Below are 20,820 nucleotides of genomic sequence, written 5' to 3'. Positions count from 1 at the left end.
CTGCCTTCACAGTGACAGACCAAACTCTGATACACCAAACTGAATTGATTTTAGGAACCGGGAGATGGAAAAAGCAGCTTGGTCGGTCCTCTTACTCCCAAGTTGGGGCACTGCGTGTGCACGGAGCAATGTGCTGTGACACCCCATACGAGTGGTGTCTTAACTAGTACTATTCCTATCAGTTTAATCCCTGTTACGTCCCCTATCCGGGGACATGTGTAACGAACCAATACAACATCCTGAAATAAATTAGTTCTGAGCTCTGTACTTGCTTTGTATTGGAATTGATGGGGATTTTTTTAAATTGTCTGCATTATTTCTAATAAACTATTAAGAGACTTTATTATGATTTTTTTTATTTTATGTATTAAAAACCCACCCATACAACTTAAAAAAAAGAAATGAAAAGAAAATTAATGTTTTTTTCTATGAAAAATTATCCAGCCGATCGCTTTTAGTCTGATCATAATGAAGCAACGGCCTTATCATCTGGGGTGTGGCAACATTGCCAACACACTCATAGAGGTGATCGATTTTGACAAAATTCGCGAACATTCGATAGAATATTCGTTTTATATTCGTCGAAATCGAATATTCGTCATTATTCTTGTTATCGCGATTAATATGCGATTTAAATAATCGTGTATTGCGATTGTAACTTAAAGGCTACTCTCCTATTGAAATAGCAATGCGATTAATTCAAGTTATAAAAATCAAATTTCGATTTTAACTTAGCACTGCTATATTCTATATTAGGCTAGAATTAACGAATATGGAATATAGCAGTGCTAAGTTAAAATCTAAATTAGATTATTATAACTTGAATTAATCGAATTGCGATTTCAACTTGGACCTGGTTTACTATGGTTGGCTTGGTAGAATTAGCGAATATGACGAATGTATTCTGAATCTTCGTTTTAGCTACCTATTCGTCAACTTCGCTAATTCTAGCAATCATATAGGAAAGTTTACTATAGAGACAGCTAAGTTTAATTCACCTGTGTGAAGTTGGCACCCCATGTTCTTAAATTTCAAAAAGAAATACACCATTCGTTTGTGCTGCGTTTGTGCTGGTTTGTGCTGCAAAAATTAACGTTTGCGCCGCTTTGGTTTCCGAGATATTGCGCGCTTGATTTTCTGAAACCCCGCCCATTTTCCACCCCATGTTCTTAAATTTCAAAAAGAAATACACCATTCGTTTGTGCTGCGTTTGTGCTGGTTTGTGCTGCAAAAATGAACGTTTGCGCCGCTTTGGTTTCCGAGATATTGCGCGTTTGAGTTGCTGAAACCCCGCCCACTTTCCACCCCATGTTTTTAAATTTCAAAAAGAAATACACCATTCGTTTGTGCTGCGTTTGTGCTGGTTTGTGCCGCAAAAATGAACGTTTGTGCCGGTTCGGTTCCTGAGATATTGCGCGTTAGATTTTTATGAAGCCCCGCCCATTTTCCACCCCATGTTCTTAAATTTCAAAAAGAAATACACCATTCGTTTGTGCTGCGTTTGTGCTGGTTTGTGCTGCAAAAATTAACATTTGCGCCGCTTTCGTTTCCGAGATATTGCGCGCTTGATTTGCTGAAACCCCGCCCACTTTACACCCCATGTTTTAAAAATTCAAAAAGAAATACACCATTCGTTTGTGCTGCATTTGTGCTGGTTTGTGCTGCAAAAATTAACGTTTGCGCCGCTTTGGTTTCCGAGGTATTGCGCGCTCGATTTGCTGAAACCCCGCCCACTTTCCACCCCATGTTTTTAAATTTCAAAAATAAATACACCATTCGTTTGTGCTGCATTTGTGCTGGTTTGTGCTGCAAAAATGAACGTTTGCGCCGCTTTCGTTTCCGAGATATTGCGCGCTTGATTTGCTGAAACCCCGCCCACTTTCCACCCCATGTTTTAAAATTTCAAAAATAAATACACCATTCGTTTGTGCTGGTTTGTGCTGCAAAAATTAACGTTTGCGCCGCTTTGGTTTCCGAGATATTGCATGCTTGATTTGATGAAACCCCGCCCACTTTCCACCCCATGTTTTTAACCCTGACTCTAGACCCTCCAGGTGTGCTGCAGCTTGCCCCCCTCCCGCCCCCTTTCACAACTTTTTTTGGGGCACAAGCATATTGTATTTTTTTTTCTGCGTACGCTGACTGTGGCCGGGACTCTTAGCGTCACTGTTAGCGCATCGCACGCCCCACCGCTGATCAACTTCGGATGGTTGATCAGCGAGTTTGAATAAATAAAAAAAATCTAATTTTTGGGCCTTTTTTATTTTTTTGTCTGTAAGGTTTAGGGTAAGTTCCCGAACACCTGTCCCCACACACACCAAATAAAGTTTATCACACACACTCCCCTATGGCCATGCTAGGGACCCTGTGGCCCACACTAGTACGAGAAGCTCTGGGGCTCGTACTAGTTTTCCGGCCCACCAGTTAAGACCACCGGAGCCCCCTACCGGTGAACTTGTCTGGTATACCCCAGAGCGTTTTGAGCCTGTGATTCCTGATTTTGTAGGCCAACCAGGAATCCAGATTTCCACAGTGGGCTTCACTGAATGCGACTACTTTAGTCTTTTTTTCAGTGACCCCTTTGTGAATCTGATGTTGGAGCAGACGAATCTGTACGCCCCACAGTTCATTGCTCAACATCCGGGCTCCTTTTTGGCTAGGCCCGGTGGCTGGACTCCGGTCTGTGTAGCCAAGATGAGGACGTTTTGGGGCCTCATGCTGCATATGGGCCTAGTCAAGAAACCTAGTGTCAGGCATTACTGGAGTGGGGACATCCTCTACCAGACCCCACTTTACAATTATGCAGATAATGCAGCATGTCCCCCCCAAGGTGATCCTGCCTATGACCGCCTGTACTAAATCAGGTCGGTCATCGATCACTTTGGGGCCAAATTTGTGCAGGTTTATGTACCTGGAAGGGAAGTCGCGGTTGATGAGTCTCTCATTGCTTTCAAGGGGAGACTCATTATCCGCCAGTATGTTCCCTCTAAGCGGGCGAGGTATGGCGTGAAGCTGTACAAACTTTGTGAGAGTACCTCAGGGTGCACTTACAAGTTTCGTGTGTACGATGGGCGAGATTCCCGTATTTAACCCCCAGAAGGTTCCCCCACTCTGGGTGTTAGCGGGAAACTTGTGTGGGACCTTATGCACCCACTGCTAGATAAGGGTTACCACCTTTGTGTGGATAACTTTTATACTAGTATCCCCTTGTTCCAGTCTCTCGCCGCCAGATCCATGTTCGCTTGTGGGACTGTGCGGAAAAATCAACGCGGCCTCCCTGCCCACCCCCTCCAGGTACCTATCCCTAGGGGTGCGACCCGTGCACTTACCAGTGGAAACCTGTTGCTGGTCAGGCATAAGGACAAGAGGGATGTCCTTATGCTGTCCACAATTCACGGTAACGGCATCACCCCTGTCCCTGTGCGAGGTACCGCAGCAACGGTCCTCAAGCCTGATTGCATCGTCGACTACAATCGATATATGGGAGGAGTTGATCTCCCTGATCAAGTCCTCAAGCCATATAACGCCATGCGCAAAACCCGGGCATGGTATAAAAAAGTTGCGGTCTGCTTGGTGCAGGTTGCCTTGTACAACTCTTTTGTGCTGTCCCGGAGCGCTGGCAACATAGGGACATTCCTTCAGTTCTATGAGGCAGTCCTCAAGGACCTGATCTTTTCTGACCGGGAAAGAGCAGGCCAGAGTACCTCGGGAACTGGAGGCGCCCAGATCGTCCCTGGCCAACACTTTCCAGGTGTGGTCCCCCATACTGGAAAGAAGGGCGGACCCAAAAAAGGTGCAGAGTGTGTCACAAGAGAGGAATACGGAAGGACACCACTACTCAATGTGACACGTGACCCGATCATCCGGGCCTCTGCATTATTGGTTGCTTCAAGGAGTACCACACTTCCATGGAGTACTAAATTCATGTTCCCCTTCCCCATTTTAGCCACTGACAATCGGATATAAAACTATGGGGATACTAGTATAAAAGTTATCCATGTGCAGGTGGTAGCCCTTATCTAGCAGTGGGTGCATAAGGTCCAAAACAAGTTTCCCGCTAACACCCAGAGTGGGGGAACCTTCTGGGGGTTAAATACGGGAATCTCGCCCCTCGTACACACGAAACTTGTAAGTGCACCCTGAGGTACTCTCACAAAGTTTGTACAGCTTCATGCCATACCTCGCCCACTTAGAGGGAACATACTGGCGGATAATGAGTCTCCCCTTGAAAGCAATGAGAGACTCATCAACCGCGACTTCCCTTCCAGGTACATAGACCTGCACAAATTTGGCCCCAAAGTGATCGATGACAGACCTGATTTTGTACAGGCGGTCATAGGCAGAATCACCTTGGGGGGGGACATGCTGCATTATCTGCATAATTGTAAAGTGGGGTCTGGTAGAGGACGTCCCCACTCCAGTACAGCCTGACACTAGGTTTCTTGACTAGGCCCATATGCAGCACGAGGCCCCAAAACGTCCTCATCTTGGCTGCACAGACCGGAGTCCAGCCACCGGGCCTAGCCAAAAAGGAGCCCGGATGTTGAGCAATGAACTGTGGGGCGTACAGGTTCGTCTGCTCCAACATCAGATTCACAAAGGGGTCACTGAAAAAAAGACTAAAGTAGTCGCATTCAGTGAAGCCCACTGTGGAAATCTGGATTCCTGGTTGGCCTACAAAATCAGGAATCACAGGCTCAAAACGCTCTGGGGTATACCAGACAAGTTCACCGGTAGGGTGCTCCGGTGGTCTTAACTGGTGGGCCGGAAAACTAGTACGAGCCCCAGAGCTTCTCGTACTAGTGTGGGCCACAGGGTCCCTAGCATGGCGGTCTCCTTGCTCCACCTGGCGGCGTCTCCGCCGCCTTGGGGTCTCATCATCATTGCTAGATGATGAGGAGGACGCGTATGACAAAAGGAAAGTGGGGTTATCCTCGTCCTCACTGGGGCTCTCGGACTCGGAGGCAAGCTGGGCATATGCCGCCTAGAACATCCGGCAGGCCATAGGGGAGTGTGTGTGATAAACTTTATTTGGTGTGTGTGGGGACGGGTGTTCGGGAACTTACCCTAAACCTTACAGACAAAAAAAAAAGGCCCAAAAATGTGATTTTTTTTTTTTTATTCAAACTTGCTGATCAACCATCCGAAGTTGATCAGCGGTGGGGCGTGCGATGCGCTAACAGTGACGCTAAGAGTCCCGGCCACAGTCAGCGTACGCAGAAAAAAATATATAATATGCTTGTGCCCCAAAAAAAGTTGTGAAAGGGGGCGGGAGGGGGGCAAGCTGCAGCACACCTGGAGGGTCTAGAGTCAGGGTTAAAAACATGGGGTGGAAAGTGGGCGGGGTTTCATTAAATCAAGCACGCAATATCTCGGAAACTAAAGCGGCGCAAACGTTCATTTTTGCAGCACAAACCAGCACAAACGCAGCACAAACGAATGGTGTATTTCTTTTTGAAATTTAAAAACATGGGGTGGAAAGTGGGCGGGGTTTCAGCAAATCAAGCGCGCAATATCTCGGATACCAAAGCGGCGCAAACGTTCATTTTTGCAGCACAAACCAGCACAAACGAACGGTGTATTTCTTTTTGAAATTTAAGAACATGGGGTGGAAAGTGGGCGGGGTTTCAGCAAATCGAGCGCAATATCTCGGACACCAAAGCGGCGCAAACGTTAATTTTTGCAGCACAAACCAGCACAAACGCAGCACTAACGAATGGTGTATTTCTTTTTGAAATTTAAGAACATGGGGTGGAAAATGGGCGGGGCTTCATAAAAATCTAACGCGCTATATCTCAGGAACCGAACCGGCACAAACGTTCATTTTTGCGGCACAAACCAGCACAAACGCAGCACAAACGAATGGTGTATTTCTTTTTGAAATTTAAAAACATGGGGTGGAAAGTGGGCGGGGTTTCAGCAAATCAAGCGTGCAATATCTCGGAAACCAAAGCGGCGCAAACGTTCATTTTTGCAGCACAAACCAGCACAAACGCAGCACAAACGAATGGTGTATTTATTTTTGAAATTTAAGAACATGGGGTGGAAAATGGGCGGGGTTTCAGAAAATCAAGCGCGCAATATCTCGGAAACCAAAGCGGCGCGAACGTTCATTTTTGCAGCACAAACCAGCACAAACGCAGCACAAACGAACGGTGTATTTCTTTTTGAAATGTAAGAACATGGGGTGGAAAATGGGCGGGGCTTCATAAAAATCTAACGCGCAATATCTCAGGAACCGAACCGGCACAAACGTTCATTTTTGCGGCACAAACCAGCACAAACGCAGCACAAACGAATGGTGTATTTCTTTTTGAAATTTAAGAACATGGGGTGCCAACTTCACACAGGTGTTTAATTCGCTATGCGAATATATGACTGCTTTTTTTTTTTATAAATAGTATAATTATAATAATTATCAGGTATTATAATTATTCTATTTATTTGAAAAAAAGAGAAGTAATATAATCGCATAGCGAATTAAACTTAGCTGTCTCTATAGTCAACTTTCCTATATGATTGCTAGAATTAGCGAAGTTGACGAATAGGTAGCTAAAACGAAGATGCAGAATACTTCGTTATCTTCGTTTTGTGGAATATAACGAATATATTCGTCATATTCGCTAATTCTACCAAGCCATTGAAGCCAACCATATAGTAAACATTTCAACTTAGTAATGCTATATTCCATGCTCATGGAGCGTCCCCATCACCATGGGAACGACTCAATATACTAGAATGTACTGTCGGATTTGAGAATTACGTTAAAATCGCAATTCGATTATTTCAAGTTATAATAATCGAATTTCGATTTTAACTTAAAGGCTACTCTCCTATTGAAATAGCAATGCGATTAATTCAAGTTATAAAAATCGAATTTCGATTTTAACTTAGCACTGCTATATTCCATATTCGTTAATTCTAGCCTAATATAGAATATAGCAGTGCTAAGTTAAAATCGAAATTCGATTTTTATAACTTGAATTATTCGCATTGCTATTTCAATAGGAGAGTAGCCTTTAAGTTAAAATTGAAATTCGATTATTATAACTTGAAATAATCGAATTGCGATTTCAACGTAATTCTCAAATCCGACAGTACATTCTAGTATATGGAGTCGTTCCCATGGTGATGGGGACGCTCCATGAGCATGGAATATAGCATTACTAAGTTAAAATCGCCATGCGATTACTTCGAGTTATATTAATCGCATGGCGATTTCAACTTGGACCTGGTTTACTATATGGTTGGCTTCAATGGCTTGGTAGAATTAGCGAATATGACGAATATATTCGTTATATTCCACAAAACGAAGAAAGGTGACTAAAACATTGCGGATTGAACCATAGTTGGTGGCGGAGAATTCACAAAAGTCATCCGGTATGCAGACATTAAATACAGCAGCGTGGGGACCATTTTGAGGCCAAGGCATGTCATCAGGCCTTTTGTTAGTCAAACGTATCCCCCACTGTCAGTCCCTTCGGAATCCATGCCTCATTCATCTTAATGAAGGTGAGGTAATCAACACTTTTTTGACCGAGGCGACTTCTTTTGTCAGTGACAATGCCTCCTGCTGCACTGAAGGTCCTTTCTGACAGGACACTTGAAGCGGAGCAGGCCAAAAGTTCTATCGCAAACTGGGATAGCTCAGGCCACAGGTCAAGTCGGCAAACCCAGTAGTCAGGGGGTTCATCGCTCCTCAGAGTGTCGATATCTGCAGTTAAGGTGAGGTAGTCTGCTACCTGTCGGTCAAGTCGTTCCCGAAGGGCTGTGGCGATGCGTAGGACTGAAAAAGCTCTGCATGTCCTCTATCAACAACACATCTGTAAAGCGTCCTGTCCTTGCCGCCGTGGTCGTGGTAGGAGGAGGATTACTTTCACCTCTTCCCCAGTTTGATTCCCATTGTGCTGTGACATCCCCCTTATAAGCTGTGTAAAGCATATTTTTTTAGTTTGGTTTTGAACTGCTGCATCCTTTCTGACCTTCGGTAATTTGGTAACATTTCCACAACTTTCTGCTTATACTGGGGGTCTAGTAGCGTGGCCACCCAGTACAGGTCTTTCTCCTTCATCCTTTTTACAGGAGGGTCCCTCAACAGACATGACAGCATGAAAGACCCCATTTGCACAAGGTTGGATGCTGAGCTACTCATTTCCTGTTCTCGTCCTCACTGATATCATTGACGATCTGTTCTTCCCCCTAGCCACGTACAACACCACGGGTCCCAGATAGGTGACAACAACGAGCACCCTGGGATGCCTGCTTGGTTGGTCTTCCTCCTCCTCAAAACCACATTCCTCCTCTGACTCCTCTTGCAGCGTTGCCGCAGGTCCGGCAAGCGATGATGACAAGGCTGTTTCATGTGGTGATGGTGACCACAACTCTTCCTCTTCCTCTTTACGCTCATCTACAGCCTGATCCAACACTCTTCGCAGAGCACGCTCCAGGAAGAAAACAAATGGGATGATGTCACTGATGGTGCCTTCGGTGCGACTGACTAGGTTTGTCACCTACTCAAAAGGACGCATGAGCCTACAGGCATTGCGCATGAGCGTCCAGTAACGTGGCAAAAGAATTCCCAGCTCCGCAGAGGCTGTTTTAGCACCCCGGTCATACAAATACTCGTTGACGGCTTTTTCTTGCTGGACCAGGCGGTCGAACATTAGGAGTGTTGAATTCAAACGTGTCGGGCTGTCGCAAATCAAACACCTCACTGGCATGTTGTTTTGGCGCTGAATGTCTGAAAAGTGCGCCATGGCCGTCTAGGAACGCCTGAAATGGCCACACACCTTCCTGGCCTGCTTGAGGACGTCCTGTAAGCCTGGGTACTTAGACACAAAGCGTTGTACGGTGAGATTCAACACATGTGTCATGCACGGCACATGTGACAACTTGCCCAAATTTAATGCCGCCAACAAATTGCTTCCATTGTCACACACCACTTTGCCGATCTCCAGTTGGTGCGTGGTCAGCCACTGATCCACCTGTGCGTTCAGGGCGGACAGGAGTGCTGGTCCGGTGTGGCTCTCTGCTTTCAGGCAAGTCAACCCCAAGACAGCGTGACACTGTCGTATCCGGGATGTGGAATAGCCCCTGGGGAGCTGGGGGGATTCAGGTTGATATGCAGCCAGACGCCGCAGCAGAAGAGTACTCAGCCGGGGAGGTTATCGTAGAGGATGGAGTAGAGGGGGTGGCAGTAGGCCTGCCTGCAAGTCGTGGCGGTGTCACCAACTCCGCTGCAGAGCCACGCATTCCATGCTTGGCAGCCGTCAGCAGGTTGACCAAATACGCAGTGTACATGATATACCTGCCCTGACTGTGCTTTGCAGACCAGGTATCAGTGGTCAGATGGACCCTTGCACCAACACTGTATGCCAGAGATTCCATGACTTCCTGTTCAATCACTGAGTAGAGGTTTGGGATTGCCTTTTTTGAAAAAATAAATTTGTCCCGGTACCTTTCACTGTGGTGTCCCTGTGGTGTGAGCGTAACAAGCCAATGTCACAGAGTCACCCCCTTGCCCCGCGTCTGACAGCTGGCTTGACAGAACTATTAGCCCGCCAGCTTTTACCATACCAGCTGGTGGAGTCTGAGGCCTTCAAAAAATGTGTCGCTATTGGGATACCACAGTGGAAGGTACCTGGACTAATTTTTTTTTCTAAGATGAATAAGGCATGGTCAGGGACTGACAGTAGGGGATACGTTTAACTAACAAAAGGCCTGACATGCCTTGGCCTTAAAATGGTCCCCACGCTGCTGTATTTAATGTCTGCATACTAGATGACTTTCGTGAATTCTCCGCCACCAACTAGGGTTCAAGCCGCAATGTTTTAGTCACCTTTCTGCCTGGAAAACATAAATTTTTCCGGCCGCTGCCACAACAGCGGCTGCAACAATAACATTGTTTTTCAGGCATGTGTATATATATAAAATAAAAAAAAGCAGACTGATGTACCAGCCCTAAAAAGGGCTTATTGGGGTGCTGTCAGGACGCTGTCTTTACACCAGATGAGTCTGTGGACACAGGACACTGCCCTAGCTAACGCTTTCCCTATTGAATCAGCAGCAGCTACACTCTCCCTCCTCTCACTAAGAATGCAGCTTCAGAATGAATCTAAAATGGATGCTGTCCAGGAGGTGGGCGGGTCTGGGAGGGAGGGTCTGCTGCTGATTGGCTGCAATGTGTCTGCTGACTGTGAGGTACAGGGTCAAAGTTTGCTCAATGGTGATGTATAGGGGGCGGACCGAACATCGCATATGTTCGCGCGCCGCGGCGAACGCAAACAAGCTATGTTCGTCGTGAACTGTTCGCTGGCGAATAGTTCGGAACATCACTACTCTGTTGGAGTCTCGGTTTCTGGAGACAATGGTAGCTTGGGTGACTTATCCACTTCTGGCTGCTCCTGAACAGGTTCCTTCGGGCATTTCTTGAGCCTGTTGCGGTGTACTCGCTGAGTACCTTTATCTTCTCTCTGGATTTCATAGACCTCCGATGAGGGGACAGCCACTACTGCATGTGGCTCGCTGTCCCAGCAACTATCCAGCTTGCTCACTGGGTGATGGTTTCTGAGCCAGAACTGGTCTCCTGGTTATAAGGGCTCAGCATGTGCATGTAGATCAAAGTCCTGTTTTTGTTTTTGCTGGGCCTTCTCTATTTTTGAATCCACTATTTCTCTGGCATCCTTTAGGCACATCAGATGCTCTTTGACCTACTCAGATTGGGGAAGGAGTGTTTCAGAGTCCGGCACAGGGACATCAATGGCAAGGTCTGTGGGTAAATTGTCCTGTCTTCCGAACATAAGGTAGTATGGGGTGTACCCGGTGGAGCAATGAGTGGTGTTATTGTACAGGTACACTAATTCAGGGAGAAGCAAAGGCCACTCAGCCCTCTTGTGAGGTGGCACAGCCTTGAACATATCAATAAGTGTCTGGTTTGTCTTCTCTCACAGCCCATTCCCCTGAGGGTGATATGCAGTGGTTCGAATGTGGATCCTTGATCAGTGAGTATCTTGTCAGGACACCCATATGGCAGAATGAAGCTCTTCCACATAGCAGCTGCTGTAGTTTTAGCAGTTAAGTCCTTTACAGGTAAAGCCATGACGAACTTGTTGTAGTGGTCTATGATTGTCATAGCATAGGTGTATCTGGATCTGCTGGGTTCCAGTTTCTCGTGGTTGATTGCCATGATTTCCAGAGAACTCCTACTCACTGTTGGATAAAGGGGGTCATAACTTTCTCCTCTAGCCACAGCACAGGTGGGACACTCCCGGCACCAGGTTTCAATATCACTTCTCATGCCAATCCAGTAGAAACACCGCCTGATGGTGGCTTCCATTTTTTGGGTTCCAAAATGACCAGACCTGTTATGGTACAAGCCCACTACCATCTTAGCATCTCTTCAGGGCACCACTATCTAATGGAGGTGCTCACAGGTGACTGGATCAAGTGTTCTCCTGAGGAGCAGATCTCTTTGTAGGAAGAGTAGTTTCTGTCGTCGCAGAGGTGAACCAGCTCCGAATCAGCTGTCCACTGCCTGATTCTCTCCGGTACACGCCCACTGGTAAAATAATCCAACAGTTCTCCGATGACTCTACTCTCTGCTTGTAGTTTGAGCCAGAGCTTTTTCTCAATTGGAGGTAAGGGACCACAGATCTTTGGAGGCCTGATGTCTAGTGTGTAGAGCTTCCTGCCGGGCAAATCGGGAGTATAACATTGGCATTTCCACATCTTCCCACTGATCATCATTAGAAATTAGTTTCCTTCTGGACAGGTAGCCTGGACAAGGCTTCAGCAGTCTGGTACTTAATGGTGTAGTCGAAGTTCGCAAGTCTAGAGGCCCATCTTTGCTTCAGAGCTCCCAGACGTGCAGTGTTCAAGTAAGACAACGGATTATTATCAGTGTTGACAGTGAAAGACGTGGCACTAGATAATCCTTAAATTTCTAAGTTACAGCCCATACCAAGGCTAGAAATTTTAGTTTGAAAGAGCTATAATTCTGGTCATTCCGCTCTAGCTCTCGTAAAGACCTGCTGGCATAGGCGATGACTCTCTCAGTTCTTATTTATGTCTGAGATAGTATGGCTCCTAAATCTTTCTTACTGGAATCAGTGTAGAGCCAGAATGGCAGCTATAGTCAGGGTAGCCCAAGACTGGTGGCTCTGTAAGTTTTTCTTTTAACAGTTGGAAAGTGGCTTCTCTCTCTTCGTTCCACTCTACTGGTATCTTAGCATTCTGACAGCCTTTAGGATGACCTTTTAAAAGCTGCTGGATAGGCTCCGCAATTTGAGTGAAGTGCAGGATAAATCTCCAGGAGTAACTTGCAAATCCAAGAAAGTTCTTGATTTCTTTGACTATTTTAGATGCTGGTCAGCTTTGTACTGCAACTATCTTATCAGGGTCCGTTTTCACGCCCTCCTAACTCACAACATGTCCCAGATATTTAACTTGGGGCTCCAGTATGTGGCACTTTAAAGGCTTTACTTTCAATCCATATTGGGCCAGGGTCTGGAGCACCTCCGCCAAGTGCTGTAAATGCTCTTCGTAGGTCTTGGAGTAGAAATCACATCATCCAAGTACATAAATACGATTTCAAAGTTTTTGTGCCCAAGAGATCTCTCCATGAGTCTCTGAAATGTCCCAGGGGCGTTGCACAGCCCAAATAGCATGTAGTTGAACTTGAACAGACCCATTGGGGTAGTGAAAGCTGTTTTCTCTTCATCTTCTGGTGCCATGGGGACTTTCCAATAGCCACTGGTTAGATCCAGGGTGGAGAAATAATCAGAAGATCCCAGGGCTGCTAGAGACTCCTCAATTCGAGGCAGGGGGTATGCATCCTTGTGTGTAACATTGTTGATCTTGCGGTAATCCACACAGAAATTGATTTTTTATTTATTTTTATCAGGACCAGATAGGAGATAAGATGCCTTATTGTCACTGTACAATACAATGTAATACAATGTACAATACAATGAAATGTTGTATACCATACCAGAGGGGCAGCCCAGGGACTGTGACTATCCTGGTTGACGTTAGCTGTCTTCATATCCTGAGCCATCTTCTTCACCTGCTGGTACAGGGTGGGAGGCACTGGCCTGTATCTCTCTTTGATTGGAGGAGGAGTGCCAGTTGGAATAGTGTGCTGTATTAGGCTAGTTTGACCATAGTCCAAGGGGTAAGTACAGCATGCCTTTGATCTGTTCGGCAGAGGTTGTGGCACCTCCAATATGTAGTTCAGCCCACCAGGGCTGCTGAGGCGGGTCTTTGGCTGCATCCGCTGTTTGGAGCGTAAGTTGGGCCGCAGCATTTGGGGGAACCTGGATATCCTGCTGACGAACGTGATATAGACTCGCCACTGGATAGTACTTTTTTAATTCTATAGCTTCACTTAGATTGACCAAGCGTTTGGGTACATTTTCGTGCAACACAGTGACCAAGCTCCTAGCAGCTAGGACAACAGGATGATCTTGTAGTTGCAGGGGTTCCACGAGGGACAGGTCATTCTGACCTCGGACACCGATACAAGCCTTGCACCATATCAGGGTCTCTGCTCCATGCTGGAGTCTAATAGGCTGAGCATCCTTGATGTGAACAAGACAGATTTCACCCTGTCAGTTGCAGAATTTTTGTTGGGTAGCTAGCACCTGGATGGTCTGGTTTATGACACGTTGAATTATACAGGGTGCGGTCAGTAGGGTTTTCTTCAAGGCTTCCAGCACTTCAGTGTAACAGTTGCCGAGTACATTCATACCCAGGACCACAGGGCAATTTTCATCTTACGGGACCTGGATCATGACTACCCCTTGGTTTGGGAGTTTGGTATCTTCAATCTGGAAGGTAGGTCCAAATAGCCTAATATAGGCACTGGTTGGCCATTGGAAGCTATGATGTGGAGCCAGGATTCCAGGGATTGTGTCAGATGGGCTCTGTTTCGGCATCTTTCGAATGCAAATTGACAGATGGTAGTCACTTGAGACCCAGTATCAATCAAAGCAGAAAACATTACTCCATTGATGCTAACTTCAACCATGGGGCGGGCATTCACATATCTAGGCATAAAGGCTGGATCTTTGGGACCTAGTATTCTTCCTCCTGAGGGGCGGTCCTTGGCCTCAGGGGATACCCGTTTTAAAGGCCAGCAGTCCCTTGTGCTTCCTGGTGTCTCGATACCCAGGATCTAACAAAATACCGGTCGGCCAGTGCTGATCTGCACCAAGAGACCACACTACACCGGTCTACGAGAAGAAGTCCCTTTCTCAAACTTGGGCTGCTCTTCCAGTTGCTCTAGCTGCTTCCTCATCCTCTCCATATTCTCTACTACGAGGGAGACTTGAGCAGTCAGGGCTGCGACAGCATCTGGGATGGGCGCCTGAGCCCCATGCTCAGCTATCTGGCTGTGGGCAGCAGGTCATAGACGTTCCATGCCGTCTTGTCTTCAGGAGGTTCAGACTGGTGACCTTCCCCTAGTATGCCAATAGCAAGTTCCTTAAAATCCAAGAAAGGGGTATCTGGATGCTGAGATAACAACATCTACAGCTGATGTTTGAGGAGTTTGTCGAGGACACCTTCAATAAACTGCTCTCTGAGGGTTTGATCTTGTCCCTCAGCTTCACGGGGATTTATGTGGATAACAGCCCTCAGAACTTCATGCAGGGACAGGGAAAAGTCTCTCAAAGTCTCCTTTGACTGCTGTTGCTTCCAAAAGAAGCGCATCTTAAAGGGATTCTTGTCACGAACTATGGATCCGATCGCTCCGGATCCCACAGCTGTGACGTAGTGGTCTGTGACGGAGTCTGCGCACACACAGAGACCTCACGTGACCGGGGTATTACCATTCGGCTAACACCCCCCCCACTACACTTCGGTAACTGCCACCACGTGGGTTACGAGCCGACTATCCGGGTCATTCACTATCACACAGATCAGTGGATGAACCGGATATCACTTACTGACCAACCGCAGTCAATCACCCCCAGCTACAATTCCTAAATGCAATTTAACTAACTACCTGGTAACGTCTCTTCAAAGGCAAGGTACGTTGTTCAGCAGCTTAGAATATGGAAGACTTGGCCATTTAGATTTTATAATCTTTAATAAGAGGTAAAAAGCAGTGCATACAAATCTAATGAAAATGACTATAAATCTACAGAATAATAATAACAATATAAATAATCACGACAGTTCAAATGAAAGGGAAAAAAGATGAAAGAATACTTAGTTTCTCTGGAGGGTTTCAGATGGTCGTTCATATGTCCTTTTTGAATCCTTGCAAACCCTGTTCAGTATGTATCAGGGGAGACCCTCAAAGTTCTTCTGATACAGGGATATGCCGTCAATGTCCAATTAAGTGTCTGGTGATGTTCCATGGGTCTCTCTCCTCTGTCCTCGTGCGCAGGATTTTTATGAACTCTTTCATGGGCAGGAGACTTACTCCTGTCAGCCAATGGCAGCAGAGTGACTGTGAAGCCTAGGGATTGGCCTCCAAGTGTTTTATGACCCCATCAAGTTCAGTTCCTACAATGAGGATTATACTTAAGCCCGTATCTCCCTGATACATCGGCATATTTTTATATAGAATACATATTTGCGATCCTTTTTTATTTAAATACAGAATGAGACCACACATGGTAATGCTGGGACCTGTAGTTCTTCTACCACCCATAGGTCAGTTACAGAATCACATCCTCTGCTCATATTTGATACCCAATTAACCACAATACTCTGTAGAGCCTGGATCTGGTGTCAGAAAGGGCATAAGTTGATTCATAAATGAAATATGAAAGTGGACTGGTTTTATGCCAAGAGCTAATTAAGGGGCTATTAGCTCTCCTCAAACCAGACCTGGAAATTAATGACGTCACGCTCCAGCCAGGCTTGACAGCGAGCTGATCTTTATCTTAAAGGACAGGATGAGCTGGGCCTGGTATAGCCTTTTTGACCTTTTATAGCCGGCCTCACAGAGTAGTGGTAATAAAAGTGTCCATCTATATCATAGGTGACCCAGGCTTCAGGAAGATGAGAGTTCACAGTTTTTTTTTACATATGCCAGAAGCATATAAGATGGCTACCCAGAGGAATTATGTATGTATGTATGCCGGCACAATTCTGTCACCACATTTTACCCCTTACAGTAAAACATAGCTACTTGTAGGTCTCCCTGAGCTGTATTAAATGATGCCCTTATTAACTAATAGTCTTGATTTATTTCTTTATTAAATTGATTTTAGTGATATGCTAATGACTTACATAAGGTGCCCAAGGGGATGTCCTTTCCTAACTTGGTGCCCAGCCGCACCCCTTGGTCCAGTGCCCAGAGCCGCCTTCCTGAGTCCAGCGCCACCTCTAATATAATATATTCAAGAGCCGGCGCGCTGACGTAACCCTGATCCTGTTTGAAATCCCGCGCGTGCGCACTACACACTGTAGTCTGCGCCCGTGCGGACTACAGGCAATTTCATCGTCGAGCGAAGTGTGCATAATTTTTTTTTTTATCAGATCTTTTTTATTTAGCATTTACAATGTAAATACACTGTTGTACAAATCACAAACAGAGAAGACACAGAGACATATTTCTCATAAGGCTAACATCAAGTTACCCAACAGTAAGTAGCACTCAAATTTCCACCCATCCCCCCACCCTTCCCTTCACACCCCAAGTTAGCATGAAAATTACAAAGGCATACCGCTACACATTCCTATTCAGACGTCGAAACGACAGCCACGGTTCCCATAGTTTCTCAAACTTTGCTGGGCAGCCACGCTTCTGATACACCACTCGCTCGTAGCTTAGCATCGTGTCAACTGTACTTAAGAATTCGCCTAAGGTGGGCGGCGCTGTCTGTATCCAATGCAAGGCGATTAACTTTCTAGCAACATATAACACTCTTCCAATTGCTAATTTAAGTATCTGACTAGTGGCCAGTTCAGAGACATAACCCAACACACACACTCTAGGGTCAGGCGGTATCCGTACCTTGTAAGCGTCCTGTATAGTCTGAGTTACCATCTCCCAGTATCTCCCTAACCTCTCGCACGTCCACATCATATGCAACAAATCTGCAGAATCTACAGAGCACCTTGGACATTTAGCTGTCGGTCTAAAACCTATGCGAAACAAAAAAAACGGTGTCTTGTAAACCCTGTGGACAATGAACAGCTGTGAGAGTTTATGTCCTTCACTCAAGGAAGAGAGAGGTATCGCCTCCAGTATGTCAGACCATTGGTCATCAGTCAGCTCGCCAACATCTTTTTCCCATTTAACCCTAGCTGCCAGCGGATGGAACAGTAAAAACTTGTCGAGCAACAGCTTTTATATACAAGAGATCATACCTCTCCTAACCCCCCTGGATAGAATCTGGTGTAATGCGGCATCTCGCCCTGCCACCACAGTCGCGCCCCTAAATGTAGAGTTGTATGCGTGTCTCACCTGAAGGTATTTATAGAAGTGGGCTCTAGGCAAGTCATATACCTCCTGCAATCTGGCGAAGGACATGAAGTTTTTATCTTCCAGAAGGTGGCCCAACCGCAGAATACCCTTCCTTCTCCATGCCCCAAAATCAGATAAGGAGAGGAACTCAGGCAGCACGGGATTGTCCCACAGTGGAGTGTACTCCGTATTGCCTACAACCCCTCTCAACTGTTTAACCCTGTTCCACGTGGACTGCATCAAGTGACCCAAATCCCCCATCGGACCACCTTTCCCGACTCCTTTAGTCTCCAATATCAACATAAGGTCACTAGAGGACAAGCAATGAGTAAACAGCTGACATGTCACCTCACTCAATTCTGATTCTAACCACCCTTAAAAATGTTGGCATTGTGCAGCCAGAAAGTATACCCAGGGGTTTGGCACTGCAAGGCCCCCTTCCGTCTTAGGATACTGCAACGTTTCAAGTTTAATTCTCGGTTGCCCCTTTTCGCCATATGAGCTCCCTGAAAGTAGCATTAATTTGATCAAATTTGGACTTTGACAGCCAGACCGGGGAATTATGTAGAATATAGAGTAGCTGAAGCATCAACACCATTTTAATAAGATTCGCTCTACCCGCCACCGACAGGTACAGTTTACACCATGCCTTGACTTTATTTCTAAGTTTGACAACCAGTGGGTCAAAGTTAAGGCGCTCAAAGTCCCGGATTCTAGGGGATACATGGATACCCAAATATTTAAAGGACGCTATGCATGGAATATTTCTTTCTCGCACTGTCTGCGACTGCACTTGCCCATCAAGCAGCATAATTGCCGATTTACCCCAATTTATCGTCAGACCCGACAGGGCACCGAAGCGGTCAATAATCGTCATAGCTGCATCCAAGGATGGACCAGTGTCTCCCAGGAAAAGCAAAGTATCGTCCGCATACATCGCCACTTTATTGTTAACTGTTCCATATTGGAACCCCCGAATGTCTAATGACCTACGAATCGCTGCGGCTAGCGGCTCAATCTCAACTGCAAATAGCAGAGGCGACAATGGGCACCCCTGTCTAGTGCCCCGGCCCAAACGGAACTTGGGGGACACCCCACCATTCGCCCTGACACATGCTTTGGGACTAGAGTATAACACTCGGACCCAGGATACGTACTCATCTCCAAACCCTATATGCGCCATAACTCTCCACAGGAACCACCACTCTATGCTGTTGAAGGCCTTGGCCGCATCTAAAGAAAGGATAGCTCTATCTCCAACATTTTCAGCTGGGAGTTGAATACTGGCGAACACTCTCCTTATATTAATTGACGTAGATTTCTGAGGCATGAAGCCAGTCTGGTCAGAGTGTATGATAGACAAAATCACTTTAGACAGACGCGTGGCCAATACCTTCGCAAGCAACTTAACATCAGTGGAGAGCAAAGAGATCGGTCTATATGAGTCAGGGAGAGAGTGATCCTTGTCCGGCTTAGGAATGACGACTATGAGCGCCTCCTGCATAGACTGGGGCAATACCCCCCCCTCTCTGGAATATTTGAATACCTTCAAAAGTTCCGGGAGCAACACTTCCGCAAAGGTCCTATATACTTCCGCCGGGAGCCCATCTAAACCTGGCACCTTATCGTTAGCCATAGCAGCTAGTGCCGCCCTCAGTTCCTCCAACTCAATCGGCTCCTCTAACCGCATACGATCCTCCCTAGACAGCTTAGGAAGATTCAATGAAGACAAAAAGGCGTCAATCTCCTCATCTGAACAGGTTACCTTGGAAGTATACAGAGAGGAATAAAAATGATTCAGTATATTTAAGATGTTTTCAGTATCGCGTCTCAAGACGCCAGTAGAATCTATCAGGTCAGTAATACATTGCAACCCTTGCTGAGCTTTTGCAATAATCGAGAGCATATGGCCTACACTCTCCCCTTCAGTAAAAAACTGTTGCTTGTAAAACATTTGTTTCCTCTCCGCAACTTCCAAGAGGTGACACCTCAGCTCCTCCTGCCTAGTCTTTAAAGCATTGCTTGTTAGATCAGATGGGTACAGCACAAAGGCTTCCTCCGCTAGTTTCATGTTGTCATGTTTCTGTAAATCAAGCTGTCTAGATTTAGATTTGATCCGACTGACTGATTTGATAAGGGAGCCCCTGAGGAAGGCCTTCATCGCCTCCCAAACAACTATCGGAGACGCAGACCCCTCATTAATACTAGAATATTCCCTAAGGGATTGAAGTGTCTCGGACGTGTCACCCATCAGTGTTAGCCAAAAAGCATTCAAACGCCAGTATTTAACCCCCGGCCTGGCTGTCTCCGAAATATCAAGGGTGACACTAAATATGGAATGGTCTGATAAGGTCCTGGCAAGATACTCTGAGTTCCGTACAAACGGAAACATGTGAGCATTCACCAAACCCAGATCTATTCGCGACAGGGAGCCATATGTCGAGGAGCAACACGAGTACTTCCTGTCTAAGGGGTGGGTCTCTCTCCATACGTCCGTCAGACCTATCTCCCTCAGTAGTCCCGCGAACGGGGTTTCACCCGTACTACTACCGCTAGCTGTGATCTGGCATCTATCAAGCGAGCTGTCAAGCACATTATTAAAATCTCCCACTATTAACATTGGAAGTTCAGAAAATTCTGCCATAAACTCCATAAGCTTCCTTAAAGGCACCGAGGAAAATGGCGGGGGTATATAGATTGTCGCCAACACCATTCTTAAACCATGAACCACGCAGTGAATCCCAATAAACCTACCCTCCTCATCCACACGGACCCTAAGGCATTCAAAGATAACATTCTTATGGAGCAGGACACTAACCCCCCTGGAATGCGAGGAGAAGACGGAGTGCACCGAATAACCCAGCCACGGCTTTTGCAGAACATATACAGATTGTTTGGTCATATGCGTTTCTTGCAGACATATTATTGCTGGCTGATATCTAGATAGGTAACGGAACAGACCATATCTCTTCGTAGCATCCGCCATTCCCCTCACATTCCAACTAAGTATTCTTGTAACAGGCCCCATAAGAATGCATATATAAAGAAAAGTACGTTAGGGATCCACTCATCTCCACCTCCCAGCAGCTGCAAGAAAAAGTAACGTCAATCATCAGATTACAATCTCCTATCCCTTCCCCACCTCCCACATCAAGGTGAAGAAGGACTGTACGTTTCAACATCTTATAATTGGCAACAATAACCCATTTGACAGTATTGGCCCCCACTGACCCCTGCTCCGGTAAGCAGGGGACCAGGAGAGCAGGGCAGGCCAGACAGGTGCTGGTAGTGGGAGACTCAATTATTAGGGGAACAGATAGGGGAATCTGTCACAAAGACCGTGATTGCCGAACAGTGTGCTGTCTTCCTGGCACTAGAGTTCGACACATCGCGGATCG

At 46.3% G+C, this 20,820-nt stretch overlaps 1 protein-coding gene across 1 annotated transcript in view; it reads right to left on the bottom strand.

Moving 5' to 3' along the window:
* Positions 1–19,583, bottom strand: part of LOC122935144 (vomeronasal type-2 receptor 26-like) — a 54,409-nt gene extending 34,826 nt beyond the window's left edge. Inside the window, exons 1-2 of the mRNA XM_044290910.1 lie at positions 19,338–19,583; positions 19,044–19,187 (exon numbers count right to left, since the gene is read on the bottom strand). Of these exons, the coding sequence (XP_044146845.1) occupies positions 19,044–19,187; positions 19,338–19,583 (390 nt within the window). The remainder of the gene's footprint in view (positions 1–19,043; positions 19,188–19,337) is intronic.
* Between the last annotated feature and the right edge of the window lie 1,237 nt (positions 19,584–20,820).

Source organism: Bufo gargarizans, chromosome 4 (assembly GCF_014858855.1).
Source record: "Bufo gargarizans isolate SCDJY-AF-19 chromosome 4, ASM1485885v1, whole genome shotgun sequence".
Lineage (NCBI taxonomy): Eukaryota > Metazoa > Chordata > Amphibia > Anura > Bufonidae > Bufo > Bufo gargarizans.
The sequence above is the reverse complement of the archived record's forward strand: the minus strand, read 5'-3'. Positions and strand labels throughout refer to the sequence as shown.